General features: G+C 47.0%; 1 protein-coding gene across 4 annotated transcripts in view; it reads right to left on the bottom strand.

Annotated features, from left to right (window-relative positions):
- FAM107A (family with sequence similarity 107 member A) overlaps positions 1-9,921 on the bottom strand; it is a 100,989-nt gene extending 91,068 nt beyond the window's left edge. For 3 of the 4 annotated variants that reach the window (XM_084840516.1, XM_084840515.1, XM_084840517.1), the window contains exon 1: positions 9,005-9,601. In XM_084840516.1, the coding sequence (XP_084696642.1) occupies positions 9,005-9,028 (24 nt within the window). In that variant the 5' untranslated portion in view covers positions 9,029-9,601. Of the gene's footprint in view, positions 1-9,004; positions 9,602-9,696 lie in introns of those variants that run through there. The other variant, XM_084840514.1, reaches the window with a different exon arrangement.
- Between the last annotated feature and the right edge of the window lie 2,137 nt (positions 9,922-12,058).

The following is a 12,058-nucleotide window of genomic DNA, read 5'->3' as shown; positions in this document are numbered from 1 at the left end:
AAACGTCAAGGGTTCCCCTTAGTCTGCTCCTTTGGATGAAAAGAAGCCTTTTCCCTGTAGGGCTATAAAGCTGCCCTCTGTTTTGCTGCTCACAAACACTGCTCTCTTGTCTGCTTTTGCTCCCCCCACCCCTCAAATAAGGAACATGCAGTCTAGTAGTTGGGATGACACATTTCATTTCTTGGACAGTGGGCTTTATTTCTCTTTTTCTCTATCTAGTAAGTGACCAATTTTTAAAACAAAGATGATAAAAGGGATAGAATGTTCTAGAAGTGAAAAGAAACAGAAGAAATTAGACATCGTTTAATTCAGAGAAAATAACACAGAGATTACTTCATCTAAAGCAGGGGAGCAGAACCTCTTTCAGCCCAAGGGGGGAATTCTATTTCAGAAAAGCTTTTGGGGACCTCATTCCAGTGGTGGGCGGGGCCAAAGTAAAAAGGGGTGGTGCCAAAATACCAACATGTTTCAGCTTAAGGCTTTGACTGCCAGAAACTAAGCCTTAGGAGAGGCATTTCCGCCTTTAGAATTGGGAAAAACTGCACAAAGCCATGAAACCACAAAATGATGGGTGGGCAGGGGAAAGGGGAGCAGGGGAAGCAGCAGGGCCTTCTGGGGGACCGCAGAGATCCAGATTGGGACACTGTGAGGTGAGGATTTGGTCCCTGACTTCTGCACCCCTGATCTAGAGAGAGAGAGAGAGAGAGAGAGAGAAATGTGGCTGGCCAGACTGGGCTGTGGTATGTGTTCGCTGCCTTTGAAAAGGGATCGGAAATTGCAGTTAGTCCAAAGTGCAGGCTTTTCACGGGAGTTTACTGCACAGAGCATGCAGCTCTTGGCATTCTTCCATTGCATTGGTTACCTGCTTGTTTCTGGGCGCAGTTCAAAGGGTTGGCTTTGACTTTTAAAGTTCCAAGTGATCTGGGGCCAGGATGTCTGGAGGATCACCTCCTCCAGACACCTCCTCCAGACATATAAGTGCTCAGGACCACCAGTGCCAGCTCCAGGCTTTGGAGGACCGTCCAGCAAGGGACTGTGAATGGGTTCCTCCTCACTCAGTGAGCTGTGCTGGCTCCTCATCCTTTTTCCCATCCTTGCTACCCCTTGCTTGCTTGGCAGGCAGAGAGCCAGGGAACAAGTAGGCAACACGGAGAGAGGTTCAGCACCCCTGCTTTGTAGGAAGTGTTTGTGCATGCATTGTGTTTTACACGCTGGCAAGGATATCTCCTCCCTGTTTCAGCAGGGATGCTCCACCGCCTTGCAGACCTCTTGCTGAGGGCTTCTAAAAATTATTTGGAAGCTGTGCACCCCCCCTCCCGTGCAGGAGTGAACATCTGCCCATTTAAGCCCTAAACCTCACTGGGTGACTTTGGGTTACTCACTAACTCTCAGCTTAACCTACCTCACAGGGTTGCTGTGAGGATAAAATGGAGAGGAGGAGGATCAGGTACGTCACCTTGGGCTCCTTGGAGGAAAGATATAAATGTAAAAAGCAAACAGCTGAAAAGGTAGCACAAATATTCCCAGTGGCAGGGGTGCTCCACGCAGTTTTCCACACAGAAGGGCTAATGCAGTCGATGCACTTATAGTATGCAAAGGTCCTTCAAGTCCCCGACAGGCAAAAATATGAACAAAGATGCAAGGCACCAGACAATGTGATGAGGTCAGATCAGGAGAATGACAGGTCAACCTAATAGGTTTTTGTTTAAAATTGCTTCCCCCCACCCCGACTCAAAATAAAAAGGAGAGAGGCTGAATGAAGATAAAGAACAAGAACAAAATTTGTTTAAATGGAGAGACCATAACTGGAAGAACTTCCAGAGAAGTAGCTATGTTAGCCAGCTACTGTAAAACAACAAGAGGCTTGCAGTTCTCGAAAGGCTAGAAGATTAATTGTGGCACAAGCTTTCATGGGATGAAATCCACCTCAAGCTTATTACGCTACAATAAATCTGTCTTTAAGGTGCCACAAGGCTCTTTGCAGGATTGGAGGGGCCAATCTGACATGCAACAGGGAGGTGAGGGGCTGTAGCTCCATGGCAGAGCACATCCTTTGCCAGGAGAAAGCCCCAGGTTCAGTCCTCAGCGTCTCCTGTTGGAAAGGGAAACGGAGCAGGGTACGGGAAAGATGGCCTCTTCTTGAGAACCTGGAGAGACACTGCCATTTGGAATAGACAATCCTGGGCCAGGTTGACCAAAAGTCTGACCTGGCATAAGGCAGCTTCCGACGTTGTGGTTTAACGGCAAGATGTTCAGAAAGCAGAACATACCGAAACCCTTGGTTTCTGTGGCCGCTCAGGAATGCGTCATTTGTTATTATCACTCATTCCTATCTTTGCAACACCTTCCCAACTTTCTAGGGCTGATCCAAGGCTATTCTGTGCTGCAGTGCATAATGTGAAAGGTGGGCCACAGCAGCAGGGGCAACATCTATGCACCAGAAACCCAGAGACCTCAGAATGCAGATTTGGGGGTATGAAAGCATCCCCCTTCCAAAAGCCATATGTTTCTTGGGTCAAGGCAGGTATGCCGCTCTGACATCAGAGCAGTTTACTTTGGAAGGGCTAGCTAGAACTCCCTGGGCAGCGCAGGTCTGTTGTGATACCAGAGAAGAGCCAACAGTGACACAAGAGAGGTCAGGCAAAAAAGGATGATAGAGGGAAAACTAGGAGGAGGGGAGTGCAGAATGGTGTGCAAGGGGATTTGACAACAGTCCCTGGTCTCATGTCAGGGCTGACCCAAGTCATTCTGCTGCCTGAGGTGAAGAACAAGGTGGTGCCCTTCCCATTCCATGTACAAAAGCTGATGGGACTAGTTGAATCTTTCTCCAACATTGGTGATGGGACACCATTGTGCACTACACCAGAAGACAGCATGCTACCTCAGAGGGCACAGGGCAGGCTGTGTGGCACACAACTCTCTCCTCCAACACTTTGCTGCCACATCCTGGCATCTGCCGCCTGAGGTGAATGCCTGACTCTGCCTATTAGTAGAGCTGGCCCCGTCTAATGTACCGAATGGCCTTTTGTTAATCTTGGACAATTGCAGTCATCTTTGTGATCTTCTGACTGAGTCCACAGTTTTAACTTATTGTGGCCAGAGACAAGAGGATGGCTGAATCAGGCAATGGCTTTGAGTCCAGTGCTCTCTCCACCAAAGGAAACCGAAATCCAAGTGGAGGTGCTCCAGGCACAGCTTGGAGAAGTGGGGAGTATGTAACATTACTCAGAAGGAGAGGTGGGTTAGCAAGGCCCCCTCCACTGGCTTGGCTGCTATGGTGTAGTGGTAAATTTGGAAGACAGGTTCTCATCATGACACTCCCTGTAGCTATGCCCCCAGGGAGAGTCCAAAAATTCAGGCAGCTGTATTGATCCATATCAACAAACCAGTTCTAGCACTTTTCATCTTCACCAGGAGCAGGTCCCTTGTAAAGCCAATGGGTCTTCATTGCCCATTCAAGACCAGGCCATCCCAAAATACTTTGCCTTACAACAGGGATAGCTCACAGCAATATACTGTTGCTGGGAAAATCCACCCCCTGCTCCCAGCTATTGTGAGGGTTGCAGCAAAGCTCAAAGGGAACCGGAGTGTCTGATGGGGGTGGGGGTGGCAGATGACAATTGTTCCTGCTAATTAAAAAAAGTCCGGGCACTTCAGCTCTGCGATTACTGGCTCCACTGCACCACTGCTTGGCCAGGGGGGTGTCTCCATGAAAACGGAAGGAGACGGAAGGAGAAGCCAATCGTGGCTTACCCAGATTTTTCAAGGAGCTGGCTTTGCTCCACGCAGGGCTCCACGAGCAAGTGTATCACACCAGTAAAAGTTGCTTCACATAACATATTTCCGGGCGGGGGTGGGGATGGAGTGAATGACATCTGACAGGCAGGGGGTGCTCAACCAATAAGAGAGCCCCCCCCAGGCTCTCCTCCTTTCTCCTTTGAGAATAAGAGAGGCTCCCGCACATTCAGGGGACAAGTCTCATTGACCATAATGGGAGTTACTTCTGAGGAGACACTAATTGGTTTGTGCTGGGAAACACAGTGGCGACAGGAACGATCTCCTTCTCTCTCTCTCTGTCACACACACACACACACTTACTTCCTTAAATAACCCTTTCTGGAACACAGTGTTCTAGCTAGGGATATGAGAACACATCCCAGCTCAGGTTCTCCAGGCGCCCCCGAGCTTTCCCCCACTCGCTGGCCCTCCGGGCTGCAGTTGAGTGCCCCCTCTGTGCTCGATGGGCAGCCCGTAACTTACCCGGGCCTGTTCATCTCTGTGCCGATGGACACGTTTTTTTTTTAAAAAGGCGATTGGCAGCGCTTGCCCATAGAGTTATTCATAAAATAGCTCTGTAAACTAGAGTCTATGGGTGATTCACAGCGCTTTTTGCGTATAAGTCTATGTGCTCACATTAAGGCTCTCTAAATGCGTAATTTCGATTCATGGGAATCTTGGTGCGCATTTTGGGAACAAGCCTCATTGACCACAATGGGAGTTACTTCTGAGTAGACACTAATTGATTTGTGCTGGAAAACACAGGGACAGGAAACACCCCTTGACGGAGGTCAGGGTGAAAGGCACACCCCTGGGCAGGGCTAGCATACCTGAGCTAAATGTGGGGGTTGGGGCACACAACAGCTATACCACTGAGAACCTGACTTAAAGAAAATAATTGGACTTCAAGCAGTCTCACGACATCCAGTTTTTCTGCGATAAGCTCTGGGGTGGCTGCTGGATGGCCATGACATCATGTATCCCCAACAACCTCAAAATGTAGCCAGCTCAGAGTAAATCACTGGTGGAAACTCTCCCCAGGACAAAGTGCTTTGTGGCTCCTCCCCTCCCAAACTCTCTCCACCAGTAGCCATAGGCTATAGCAGAGGAAGTAGTGAGACCACAAAGTTCGGTCCCTGCATGGGACCAAATGCTGTTTGGCTTTTTCTCTCTGAGAACAGCCTTCTTCAGTGGCTATGGAACCTGATTTTTGCTTATTTTCCTCTTTCCTCCCCATCCCTTTCCCCTTTTGAATAGTGCAATAGACATTGTTTGAAACTGCAGGTGCATTGGCAGAAAATGTGGTATTAAATTAATCAGAAATATAAATCATAATTGAAAATGTTTGGAAGTGAATGCACATGTCAACTTGAGGTGGCTGAGTTGAAAATTTCCCCCTGCCCTCAAATTCATTCCCATTTCTTTTTACCAAACCTAAGCACAGAAAATCCTATGAGGCTAAAATCCTGGAGAGCTGCAATTCATGAAATGACTTGCAAGTCTGTTTTGGGGGTGACTTATTTGGATGAAAGTATTAATTGTGCCCCCTTCATGGATCACTGCCTTGTTGTGGTGAAGGGGCTTGCATAACTCAGTGAAGCCATAAGCTATGCCGTGCAGGGTCACCCAAGACGGACAGGTCATGGTGGAGAGTTCTGACAAAATGTGGTCCACTGGAGAAGGAAATGGCAACCCACTCCAGTATTCTTGCCAAGAAAACGCCATGAAACGTATCACAAGGCTAAAAGATATGATGCCGGAAGATGAGCCCCTCAGGTCGGAAGGTGTCCAATATACTACTGGGGAAGAGCAGAGGGTATTTCCAAGTAGCGCCAGAAAGAGTGAAGCGGCTGGGCCAAAGCTGAAAGGACACTCAGCTGTGGATGTGTCTGGTGGTGAAAAGAAAGTCCGATGCTATAAAGAACAATATTGTTTAGGAACCTGATCAATGATCAGATCAATGAATCAAGGTAGGCTGGAGGTGGTCAAACATGAGAAGGCAAGACTGAACATCGACATCTTGGGAGTCAGCGAACTAAAATGGACAAGCTTGGGCGAATTTAATTCAGGTGACCATTATATCTACTACTGTGGGCAAGAATCCCTTAGAAGAAATGGAGTAGCACTCATAGTCAACAAAAGGGTGGGAAAAGCAGTACTGGGGTACAATCTCAAAAATGATAGAACGATTTCAGTACGAATCCAAGGCAAACTATTCAACATCACAGTAATTCAAGTCTATGCCCCAACCACTGAGGCTGAAGAAGCTGAGGTTGGTCGGTTCTATGAAGACCTACAACACCTTCTAGAACTAACACCAAAAAAATATGTCCTCTTCATCATAGGGGATTGGAATGCTAAAGTAGGAAGTCAAGAAATAACCAGGATAACAGGCAAGCATGGCCTTGGTGTACAAAATGAAGTGGGGCAAAGGCTAATAGAGTTTTACCAAGAGAACACGCTGATCATAGCAAACACTCTTTTCCGACAGCACAAGAGGCGACTCTACACATGGACATCACCAGATGGTCAATATCGAAATCAGATTGCTTATGTCCTTTGCAGCCAAAGATGGAGAAGCTCTATACAGTCAGTAAAGAAAAGACCTGGAGCTGACTGTGGCTCAGATCATGAGCTGCTTCTTGCAAAATTTCAGCTTAAATTGAAGAACATAGGGAAAACCACTAAACCATTCAGGTATGACCTAAATCATATCCCTTATGAATATACAGTGGAGGTGAGGAATAGATTTAAGGGATTAGACCTGATAGACAGAGTGCCTGAGGAACTATGGACAGAGGTCCGTAACATTGTTCGGGAGGCAGCAACTCAATCCATCCCAAAGAAAAAGAAATACAAGACAGCAAAGTGTCTGTCTGATGAGGCTTTACAAGTAGCTGAGGAAAGAAGGGAAGCGAAAAGCGAAGGAGAAAGGGGAAGATATTCCCAACTAAAAGCAGATTTCCAGAGAACAGCAAGGAGAGACAAGAAAGCCTTCTTAAATGAACAATGTAAAGAAATCGAGGAAAACAATAGAATGGGAAAGATTAGAGATCTCTTCAAGAAAATTGGAGATCTCAAGGGAATGTTTTGTGCAAAGACGGGCATGATAAAGGACAAAGAAGGAAGGGACCTAACAGAAGCAGATGAGATTAAGAAGAGGTGGAAAGAATACACAGAAGAACTATACAGGAAAGATCTTAACGTCCCTGATAGCCATGATAGTGTGGTCACTTAACTTGAGCCGGACATCCTAGAGGGTGAAGTCAAGTGGGCCTTCGGAAGCATAACTAACAACAAAGCTAGCGGAGATGACAGTATTCCAGCTGAGCTATTTAAGATCCTAAAAGATGATGCTGTTAAAGTGCTGCACTCAATATGCCAACAAATTTGGAACACTCAACAGTGGCCACAAGACTGGAAAAGGTCAGTTTACATTCCAATTCCAAAGAAGGGCAATGCCAAAGAGTGTTCAAACTACCATACAATTGCGCTCATTTCACATGCCAGCAAGGTGATGCTCAAAATCCTACAAGCTAGGCTTCAGCAGCATGTGAACCGAGAACTACCGGAAGTACAAGCTGGTTTTCGAAGAGGCAGAGGAACTAGAGATCAAATCGCCAACAGTCGCTGGATCATGGAGAAAACAAGAGAATTCCAGAAAAATGTCTATTTCTGCTTCATTGACTACGCTAAAGCCTTTGATTGTGTGGATCACAACAAACTCTGGTGAATTCTTAAAGAGATGGGAGTACCAGACCACCTTACCTGTCTCCTGAGAAACTTGTATGAGGGTCAAGAAGCAACAGTAAGAACCGGACATGGAACAACCGATTGGTTCAAAATTGGGAAAGGAGTACGACAAGGCTGTATATTTTCGCCCTGCTTATTCAATTTATATGCAGAGTAGATCATGAGAAACGCCGGGTTAGATGAATCACAGGTTGGAATTAAGATTGCCAGGAGAATTATCAACAACCTCAGATACGTAGACGATACAGCCCTAATGGCAGAAAGCGAAGAGGATCTAAAGAGACTCTGTTGAGGGTGAAAGTGGAGAGTGCAAAAGCTGGTTTGACACTCAGCATTAAAAAAAACTAAGATCATGGCATCTGGCCCCATCACTTCCTGGCATATAGAAGGAGAAGAAAAGGAAGCAGTGACAAATTTGATTTTCTTGGGCTCCAAGATCACCACAGACGGTGACTGCAGCCATGAAATTAAAAGACGCTTGCTCCTTGGGAGGAAAGCTGTGGCCAACCTAGACAGCATAGTAAGAAGCAGAGACATCGTCTTGCCGACAAAGATTCGTATAATCAAAGCTATGGTTTTCCCAGTAGCAACGTATGGCTGTGAGAGCTGGACTATAAGGAAGGCTGAGCGCCGAAGAACTGATGCTTTTGAACTGTGGTGCTGTAGAAGACTCTTACGAGTCCGCTGGACTGCAAGGAGGTCAAATCAGTCAATCCTAAAGGAAATCAACCCTGAGTGCTCATTGGAAGGACAGATACTGAAGCTGAAGCTCAATTATTTTGGCCAGCTAATGCGAAAACTCCCTGGAAAAGACCCTGATGCTGGGAAAGATTGAAGGCAAAAGGAGAAGGGGACGGCAGAGGATGAGACGGCGAGATAGCATCACCAATGCAATGAATATGAACTTGAGCACACTCTGGGAGAGAGCGGAGGACAGGAAGGCCTGGCGTGCTATGGTCCATGGGGTCACGAAGAGTCGGACACGACTTAACGACTGAACAACAGCAACAAATTAATTGTGCAGACCAGCCTTCCCCAACCCGGCGCCCTCCAGATGTGTTGGACTACAACTCCCATCATGCCTCAGCCTGGCAGAGTGATGATGGGAATTGTAGTTTGACACATCTGGAGGGCACCAGGTTGGGGGAGGCCAATGTAGGCTTTCATTGGAATCACTCCAGGAATCACCTTTTCAACACTCACCCCAAATACTTGCAGTGTTCCAGTTGCTACATCCTTCTCTATTCCTTGACTTTGTAAAACTCTCTCCTGCTCCCCAAGAGATGGTTAGTTTATACGTCTGATTAGGCAGAAGGTTTCTATTCATATGACATTTGAGACAAGAGTCCATATGGTGGTTGCTTCTTAGTCATGCCATACCCAGCAGATCCGTCTCAAGTGGTTAATCCCAGTTACCGCTAGCTAGGCAGCGCCATCCCATCCAAAGTACAGATACAAACCATAAAATCATTACCTTTTTCCCATGAGCTGCTCCCATGATTTTAGGAGTTCAGTGTCGTCCCCAGCAGCGATTTGTATTTACCCTCCTGGATGGTTTTGTAGTACATGTGTGCATGTGAGAGACAGAGAGAGAGACACGCACAGTACTGGCCCTTTGGTGGATCCTTACTGTCCTACCACGCTGTGCATGCCACTATTTGTGGCCAGACACATCCTGCATCCAGTGCTGGAGCGGGTGCTGATGTGCTGCTCCTTGCATACCCATTTACTCAAAGAGTAAGTGGGGCAGAAAAGCAGCAGCAAGATCTTCAAGGTGATGAGCAGAAAAATTTTCCCTTGACAGCTTATCCTGGCATGTAAAGAATTCATCTCTCTCTCTCTCTCTCTCTCTCTCTCTCTCTCCACACACACCTAACAACCGGCTTGTACACTGCCTGGGCTACACACAAAGGCAGCTTTCATGCTGTTGGTGCCCAGCTTCTAAGCGGAGTTCCTTATTGTGAAAGCCTGTTGAAGATTAGAGTAATCAAACTTGACACTGCAAGATGTCACAGAACACAGAGCCGATCTGAGAAGGAATTCAACCTACGCGGCACAGTTGGACCCCAGCAGTGCCACTCTTCCTTGCTTGGGGATATATGCCATCCTCTCTCTCTCTCTCTGTCTCTGTCTCTCTCTCTCTCACACACACACACACACACTCACCTCAGTGCAGCTTTGGCAAAAGAACCTGGGAAAGAAGACACACATTGAGACCCACTTCTGGAGAAAAAAGGCGGTGGGTTACTGCTGACCAAGCATGAGTTGTGGTCCAGCTTGTTTGATGAGATCAGACAGCCAGGCGATTTCTGGACTCACCCCCCCCCCCCCGATACTTGCTGCTGCCTACAGAGAAGGAGTGTAAGCCATGGAATTGCATAATGTGAAGGCAGCAAGCCACAGCCACACAGCACATTAGCCTGAGAGGATAGACTCAGGTCTCTGCTGTATGGGGTTTTATATATATTACTTGAACCGTGCAATCGTATGCACATATACTCAGATGTAGGTCCCCTCAGTGGTGCAACCAGGGCTGGACTTTGGGGCCCAAATCCAGGGCTCTGTAGCCCTCAGCCCCCATGACCAGCGGAGAACAGCCGGTGATCAGGGCAGCAGAACCAAACTCCAATGTATTCCTTTCATCATGATGGTGCTGTGATTTAAGTGAGCTTAAAATCCAAAACTATACAAGCGCTGTGTGTGTATGTATGTATGTGTATATATATATATATATATATTTGTAAATCAGGTCTGGCAAGTTTTGTTGTTACTGTTCTAACATCAGGAATGTAGAAGCAGTTGTAAAGCTTGGAATGGTGGTTGGGTGGAGACAAAGAGAAATGCGGGTTGTATGGGTCACAACTGGAGTAATACAGATGCCCATCTCCCCCCCCCCCAACCATGAAGTCCAGGGCCTAAAAGTACCTAGCTGACCCACTGGGTTCTCTTGAATTCAATGGGGCTTACTTCTAGGTAAGTGGCTATCGGATTGCAGCCTGGCTGAATTAATAGCCTCCGGCTGTATGGTAGTAGCTAGCATGGTGTAATGGTTGAAAGCATGTGCTGTGAGTGTGAGCTGGATCTCTGCCATAACCATAATCCAGTGCTCAAATTATGGAGGAAAATATAGGAAGGGCCTTGAATGAAATTCACAAGCCTTCCCCTGTGACTGCCCTTCCCCCAGAGCCTTCAAAAACAGTAGGCGGGGGGGATCACAAAATATAAGGGGCCTGTACACTTTTTGCTTCACACTGTAATTTCAAGCGCTCATGTGACCTTAAAAAAGCCACTCTTTTGTAGACTGTAATGTGAGATACATCGGTAATATGAGATAACAACAGTGGCCCACTTTAGAGGTATTTTGTAAGGTGTCCTGGGAGCCCTCTGGCATCATGGGGTGGTTCCAGATGGGGGGCTCCTAGTGCTATGAATCAAAAGGCATTGTGCAGCTATTCCATCTTTTCCTCCTTAATGGATGTTTTCTGGTAAGGGAGGCTTATGAGTAGAAGACAGCATCGTCTGGATTCGCTGTGAAATTCCGTGAATGAGGCAGGATGACAGTGCAACAAAGGCCTACTTTGGAACCACCCTTTATCTACAAAACCAACTTATATCCGCAGTTTTGCACCATTTGTCTTCCCTCCCCAAACCCTGGGAATTGTGGTTGGGTAAAGTGCTGAGAATTCTGCTAGTAGTGATCCCTAACACCTCTCTATAGGCGTTCCCTGAGCTCCCAGTGAGAGGAAATGACTTAACCAGTTTAACTCTGTAATGCGGGTAGGATATGCTCATAGAAAAAGCACTGCAAATATTGATTATATTACACGCTTCATCGAAGAAATTCAGAGTGAGATATTGCTCATGGCTAAAAAAAGTATGATGTCATCAGCTTTACAGCAGTAAATCCAGATATCCCCTCTGAACTCAGCCTCCAATGACACTGAAGTCTTCTGGAATGGACATTTCGCTTTCCTTGGAGTAGGGGTGCAGAACCTCCAACTGTGGAGGCTCTGCATCCAGCACACAGAGGCCTGTGCCCCCTCCATGGGCCCCAATCCCTCTGCACTGCAAGCCACACCTCCTTCATAAGCCCTCACCCTTCCCCTAAAGGGGTTGTGGAGGATAAGGGGAGAAGAATCCCCACTGTTATCTCCAAACACAGACTGGAGATAACAGCTGATAGGGAAAGCCCATGTGCCATGAAGCCTGGTTCCTGGTCCAAGCACCGAGTGGTAGATCCACTCTGCAGCACTTTGGCCAGGGAGCAAATGATGACAGGTGGGCGTGGCCACGGCCACTGACAGCAGGGGCATGGTCACACCCACCTGATATCATATGGCCTGCCCCTTTTCGGTTCCATACCACTGCCTTAGAGATTGCCCCTAAATTCTCATCAAGATTTCTTCCACCTGACAACCTTATTGGTCCACTAAAAGATTATTCGGTTAGTTCTTCAACTGCTTAAAGATGTTTTTAAATATGGTAAGTGGAATATAAATTTATTAAATATATAGATTAAAAAGTATGG

Source organism: Heloderma suspectum, chromosome 2 (assembly GCF_057233095.1).
Source record: "Heloderma suspectum isolate Gila_16-S chromosome 2, 16-S_ref, whole genome shotgun sequence".
In the NCBI taxonomy this organism is placed as follows: Eukaryota; Metazoa; Chordata; class Lepidosauria; order Squamata; family Helodermatidae; genus Heloderma; species Heloderma suspectum.
This window is presented reverse-complemented; position numbering and strand designations above follow the sequence as displayed.